General features: G+C 48.7%; 1 protein-coding gene across 1 annotated transcript; it reads right to left on the bottom strand.

The window, feature by feature from the left end:
- Positions 1-5,638: 5,638 nt before the first annotated feature.
- LOC112119098 (olfactory receptor 2AT4) lies at positions 5,639-6,610 on the bottom strand. Its single transcript, XM_024217661.2, has one exon. It carries the CDS (start codon positions 6,596-6,598, stop codon positions 5,639-5,641), a length of 960 nt encoding a protein of 319 aa, XP_024073429.1. The 5' UTR covers positions 6,599-6,610.
- Between the last annotated feature and the right edge of the window lie 488 nt (positions 6,611-7,098).

The raw sequence follows: 7,098 nt of genomic DNA, 5'->3' as shown, positions 1-7,098 counted from the left end.
CCTCCGCTGCCGCTCGCGCGCCGCTACTCGCCCTCCCTCCCAGGCTTGAGAGCCTGGGAGGGAGGGGGAGAAGCGGCGCCCGCGCCGCGGCCACTTGGAGTCTCCCCCTCCCTCCCAGGCTCTCAAACCTGGGAGTGAGGGGGAGATCCCGAGCGGCCGCGGCGCGCGAAACAGCCGTTTTGCGGGCCGCTGCTCCCCCTCCCTCCCAGACTTGAGAGCCTGGGAGGGAGGCGGAGAAGCGGCGCTCGTGCCGTGGCCACTCGGAGTCTCCCACTCCCTCCCAGGCTCTCAAACTTGGGAGGGAGGGGGAGATCCCGAGCCGTTTCGCGCGCCGCTGCTCCCCCTCCCTCCCAGGCCTGAGAGCTTGGGGGGAGGAGGCAGGGCTGGGGATTTGGGGAAGGGGCGGAGTTGAGGCGGGGCCGGGGGGGCGGCCAACATTGTTTTTTCTTTGGGCGGCAAAAATCCTAGAGCCGGCCCTGTCCTTCCCCAGTTTCCTCCTCTGGGCCCCCTCCTAAGACACATTTTTCTGTGCTCCCTAGGAAGGGTTCTATCTCTAGTTCAACTGCAAAACTCTGCCAGCTAACAACTGGGACAGTTTCCTTAATCACTGACAACACCTCTCCTGCCCCTGCGCCTGAGGGCATGTTACCTTCTGCTGGAAAGGAGCTAGTATCAGTGCCTCCCATACTTGGAAGCACACTGCTTCCCTGTGTTACAGAGTCACAGGAATCCTCACCCACCTCAGTGGTTTCTGAGATCCCCTACCCCTTCTCTGTGCTCTCCTCGGGGACACATTTCTCTATGCTCCCTTGTGCCGGTTTTGCCTTTGGTTCAAGGGCACCCATTTGCCATTCACAACCCCTCCTTGTTATGCAAGGGCACATTATGGAAGAGAGCAGGTGCCCCCCCCCTTGTCCTCTGACTGCAGCTGGGTGGTGCAATGGCAGAGACCCTTCCCTGTTTGCATGACAGGTGGTGGCTGAACCAAATGTGGGTGAGTGGCATTGCATCCCAGTGTGGCAGGTTGCAACACCACACAGATTTGGCCCAGCTGCCTCCATCATAATGCACAAGGTCACAATACAACACAAATTTGGGGCAGCTGCACAGGTAAGCTGGGCCCACTCCTTAGCAAAATTCTGGTTGTTTCCTTGCTTCCCTGCTCCACTCTCAGACGCCCTGCACCTCCTCTGTGCTCTGCTTCACCTGCCCTTTATCTGTCCTGCTCCCCCAAAGCTCCTCTCCCTCTCAGTGGGCCCTGCTCCCCACTCTGGCATCACCAGACCTGCTCCCCCTCCCCACCCGGGCTGAGGAGCAGAAGCAGAGCCCTCTGCAGCAGCGCCGAGCCCGGCAGCCTCCGCACCCCCTGGCTCCACACGGACACTGGCTATGCACCTGCCTTGAGACAAATCACCTCTGCTGCTTCCTGCCCAGCCCCTCCCCCCATGATCCAACTGCCACCTAGCCCCTCCCCCATGCTCCAACTGCCACCTAGCTCCAGCCTCTTTCCCAGCTAGTGCCCTGAGCCCCACCCCCTCCTACTTCTAGCCATGCCCCCTACCCCTAGTCCCACCCACACTGGAGTTGAGCCCTGGGCCCATTTCTGTCTGTCCAATGTGGTTGTATCCATTGGGACCTGTCTCCTGGAGGCCGCTGTGTGGGAGAAGCAAGTGACTGCGCTGACCACCTGGGCCGGTAAGTCCGACTCACAGAGGTTGGCTTCTAGGTCCTGCTTCCATGTGAGTCTGCAGTGGGTTTGTGCCCCTGCGGACCTGCTCCCTAGCTGAAGGCCAAGGTAGCAGTAGGTGCTGCAGAACAGGGTCTGCCTGGGAGCACTCACTTAACAGCTAAGCCTGGCTCCTACTGGTTTAAATTGAATTAATCGTTGGTTACACATGCACGCACACACACGCATACACACGCACACACACGCACACACTCCTTTCCATGCCCCTCTATTTTCTCTCCACCACACCACTGAATCCCTCATTTTTCCATCCCTCCTTTCTCACAGTTTGAATTCATTGTCCCTATACTGTATCTCCAGCATATCAGTGGAGTTCCCCTGAATTCTTTGTATCCCTTCTCTTCCTATACTTCCTATTCAGGTCTCCATTCTGCCAATGGTACCCCCTTGCAGATGAACACAGAATCCTACTCTTGGATATCTGTATCAGTGAAGGAACTAAGTGATGGTGAGGACTGTTCTGTCCTTCATGGCCTTGGGAGGATGGGTACAAGGCTTACAAGGTGCATGCACAGATCCAACGGACACTGCTGGCTGAATGTATTTAAACCATGGATGGGAGAGTCAATAAAAATAAAAAGAGCTTTGTGTCCACAACTCAGACTCAACTGACCCTAAAATCTTGAATGAGCTTTGAAAAAGTACATTTTTAACAAAGTGTACTTTTTATTTCTGTTCTGAAAAGATGATAAAATACCACAAAAAGGATCTTGTTTCAGTATTTCCAGCCTGGAAGCAGGGGTGAAAGTAACTTAAAGGACTTACCGGTACTCCGGAGTCCTGAGCAGGGTGCGTGGCCTCAACCGAAAGAGGCGTGGCCTCAACCAGACGAGGCGGGGCCCTGGCCCTTTAAATCACTGCCCGAGCCCTGGCGCCGCTACCCCGGGCCCTTTAAAGCGCCATCCAAGCCCCGCTGCCGGAGCCCCGGGGCAGCAGCGGCAGGGCTCCGGCGGGGATTTAAAGGGTCCGCTGCTCCCTGCAGTGGCGGAGCCCCGGGCTCTTTAAAGCGCCACCTGAGCCCCACTGCCGGAACCCCAGGGCAGCGGCGGAAGGGCTTGGGCAGTGATTTGAAGGGCCCGGGGCTCCTCATAGCGGCCGGCGCCCCGGGCCCTTTAAATCACCACCCAAGCCCTGCCGCTGCTACCCCAGGGCTCTGGCAGTGGGGCTCAGGAGGCGATTTAAGGGGCCCATAGCTCCGGCCACTGCGGGAAGCCCCAGGCCCTTTAAATCACCAGCCGGTCTCGTATGGCACGGCGTACTGGCTCTTGCTGGTACGCCATACTGGGCCGTACTGGCTTACTTTCACCTCTGCCTGGAAGAAGCCAGAAATTACTAGTAATCTTAGAGACACCTGATGGCACCAGGCCATCAGTCTGAGATGGATAAGCTATCCTATGTAAACTCCAGCTAATCATCTAAACTTGTTCATGCTTAATTGAATGTATGAACCTTTTGAGGTTTATCCATCAAAATATTTCACTGTATATGACTTTATGTAAACTTGTGTGATGAGGTATCCATCCACACAAACCCTGAGCAAGTAATGCGGGCCTACAGGAGTCAGTAACTTTACCTACTGCATCTGGAGAAGAGCCAAGGATTGATAAGAACTAATTGCAGATGAAACCCAGTTAGGAGAGGATTATAAAGCCAGGAAGTAAGAGCAGGAAAGGAGTTGCAGGGATGAGGTCTGCAGTCACTCTCTGGACAGAAAGGGAGTTGGCCAGGGTCAAGAAGGAAATCCAGAGGAAAGAAAGACTTTGGGGTCTGTGACGAGATGCTTAGGGGGTGAACCAGAGCAGAGGAAACCCTGGTGGTAAACCCAGAGTTAGGGCAAGGAAACAAACAATTTTTTAAAATAAATAAAAGGAAGTTATTCTTCACACAGCACACAGTCAACTTGTGGAACTTCTTGCCTGAGGAGGTTGTGAAGGCTAGGACTATAACAGCGTTTAAAAGAGAACTGGATAAATTCATAGAGGTTATGTCCATTAATGGCTATTAGCCAGGATGGGTAAGCAGTGGTGTCTCTAGCCTCTGTTTATCAGAGGGTGGTGATAGATGGCAGGAGAGAGATCACTTATTCATTACTTGTTAGGTTCACTCCCTCTGGGGCACCTGGCATTGGCCACTGTCGGTGGACAGGATACTGGGCTGAATGGACCTTTGGTCTGACCCAGTATAGCCATTCTTATGTTCTTGTTCTTATGTTCTTAAGGAGATAGAGAGGTGGGGTAGGACGGAGCCCAGAGAAGCAGCAACCTGTACGGACAATGAGTATACCTAGGTTGCTAGGCATAGGTTCCCTGGGCTGGAACTTGGAATAGTGGGCAGACCCGGGTTCCCCTACCAGACACTAGGAAAGTGGAGACTACAGAGTGATGTGGCTGGAAAGGCAAGTCATGAAGAGGGAATAACCCAAGTCACAGAAAGAAAGAGGGGCCACAGTGCAAGCAGTAGAAGGAAGGGGGTGCCAGATGGGGCAAGAACTAATTCCCTGATCTAGCCACGAGGAGGAATATCTGTGATGAGTAGGACTCCTTCACATGCAGAAATGTTAGAATTGCACAATATGATAATATAAGATCGCTGATGGAACTTCCTATTGCACAGAGATGAAATCGCATCATGCTCTACATACCCCATTTCAAGTTCCTCACGTTCTTTTCCCCTCATTCTGAAGTATGCAGTATAATGTAATTTATTGAGTCTACACTAGCAAAATAACTTCTGACATGTCTGAATCTCTTAAATGGAGACAATAAAACAATGGTCAAGTCAACCTGGTGAAATGTAGAGAGGAAAGGATTAAGAATCATATTTCAGTTTTATCTTTATTTGGTGTATTTACTGGTAGTTTTAGTGCTGGAAATGGTTCCATTACTAAGCAAGATGTTAGTCAATAGGCAGCTCTTATGAGCAGCAGAATAGACAAGTTAATTACTGTTATGCATATTATGAGTTGATATTTCAATCTGATCAAATGTTTTATAATGATTTAGGAGCAATCTTTCAACTTCTTTCCACTACATCATGCATAAAAAAAAAATCATTAGACTTTTACAATATTTTAATGGTCAACAGAGTTTAAAATTACATTGCATATTATGGGGAAAACCTAGCCCAGCTATACCACAATTACACCTCTAATACACTTTAGTTGGGTCAGGGTCACAGGTAATTTGTACAAAAGAAGGAAAGAACAAACTCACTTCATCTCCCAGGTTGGGTTCCAAGAGCTGCCATTTAGAAAAAGAAAAAGCTCTTTCCACTTATAAACTGGACAAATTTGATCCAGAATCACAGAGATAATAAACACAATGCACTATGATACCCATTTTATAAAGTCACGGTTCACAGTACAGCTGTTCTAAGGCACGAGTACACACCACATTTTCACTGTAGCAGATTTTGCAGTGCATGTGCAGTAGTGACCCCTGTTCAGACTGAAACTAAAAAATTATAAACAAATTACTTTTTGTCCCTTTCAGCATATAGAGGAAAGTTAGTATGTTCAAAAATACTTGATATTAATAGGATGAAAATCACCCCAATGGAGAAGAAGCCATATCAAGCCATTTAAACCCTACTTGACCGCTCTATAGGGGGCTGATGTGGCCCCCCCATCCAGGAGCCAGACTTGCTGCTGCCCACTTCAGGGGTGCAGCGAAGTGTCAGAACAGGTAGAAATTACCCTGCCTTAGCTGATCAGCCGTGCTGACCAGAGCCGCCGTGATCCAGTGCCTTACATTCTGCGACCCAATACTGAGTCGCTACCCGCAGTTTGAAAACCACTGATTTAAGCCCTACTTAACCCCTTTACAGGGGATTAATGTGATGTATAGGTTCTGTGTGAAACTTCTGTGTTGGAGCTATTTTTTCCCCATGAGATTACAGTTTTGTAGAAGGAGGAAAGATCTTCAGAAAAACAATCTTTTTTACTGCACATTTTACTTCCTTGTTTCGCAAAGTATAAATGAGTGGATTTAACAAAGGAGTTAAAATAGCAAAAACAACATTGCTCATTACATGGATATCAATAGGCATGTCTGTTCTGTAGGAAATATACGCCACGGCAATAGATGAATAGTAAGTGCCAACCACAATCAAATGGGAAGTGCAAGTAGAAAATGCCTTACTGCGACCTACTTTAGAGTTGATCTTTAATATGGAGATAATGATGTGAACATATGATAGGGTGACAAGCATAAGTGGCACGACTGAAACAGTCATGGCAATGGAAAACCCCAAGAAAGTCTGAAAAGAGGCACTGAAATCGGAACATGCTGCTTGCACAACGGCCAGGTGATCACAAAAGCAATGGTAAACTGTGGTTGTTTCACCAAATGTTAACTGAGAGGTCTGAAAGATGACAGGTATTGGTATTAACAATGCAGTTACCCAGGCACATGCTGCCAGTTGAATGTTTATTCTCTTTGTCATTTTAACTGGGTAATGCAACGGATTGCAAATTGCTTCATAACGATCATAAGACATGACTACAAGAAGCAGCGATTCAGTCACTGTTAGACCATGAAAACAATACATCTGCAGAAAGCAGACGTGAAAAGAAATAGTTTTGGCGTTGACCAGAAACATTGCCAACATTTTGGGAATGGTAGTAGTTGTAAACAGTATATCTAAGACAGAGAGATTAGTTAGGAAAAAGTACATGGGTTTGTGAAGTGTTTGATCGAGCACAACTACAGCTATAATAATGATATTCCCAATTAGTATTAGCATGTAGAATAACAAAAATACAAGGAAAAGAGGGATCTGGAAATCTTGAAGTGCAGGAAATCCAATGAGATAAAAGTCTTTAGCAGAAGAATTGCTGTTGCAGTTGTTCATAGTCTGATTGTTGAAAACATCTAGAATGAAAAACACAGTTAGGAAACCATCCTGAATTTTACAAGCAAGATTGTAGGGTAATGAATGATGTGTGTTTTGCTGAAGATCTTTGTAGGTAAAATAACATATTGGATATATTCTTGTAGCTAAGTCCCCGTCATGCAATTTCAGTTAACTTTCAGTGCCTTCCATCCCATAGGATGTATATATAAAGCCACTGGGGAGAGAATGAGATGGTTTAAGTACTATGTTGAATACAATGAACAATCAGGACTGGCTTTAGGAACTGCGGGGCCCAATTCGAATACCCGGCGGTGGTCCGAGTCTTCGGCGGCACTTCGGCAGCACTTCGGCTGTGGGGGGTCCTTCACTCGCTCCAGGTCTTCCACGGCACTGAAGGACCCCCCGCTGCCGAAATGCTGCCGAAGACCCAGAGCGAGTGAAGGACCCCCCGCCGCTGAAGTGCCGCCGAAGACCCGGACTGCTGCCGGGTGAGTAAA

The sequence above is a fragment of the Terrapene carolina genome, unplaced genomic scaffold (assembly GCF_002925995.2).
Source record: "Terrapene carolina triunguis isolate 2854851 unplaced genomic scaffold, T_m_triunguis-2.0 Scaffold244, whole genome shotgun sequence".
In the NCBI taxonomy this organism is placed as follows: domain Eukaryota; kingdom Metazoa; phylum Chordata; order Testudines; family Emydidae; genus Terrapene; species Terrapene triunguis.
This window is presented reverse-complemented; position numbering and strand designations above follow the sequence as displayed.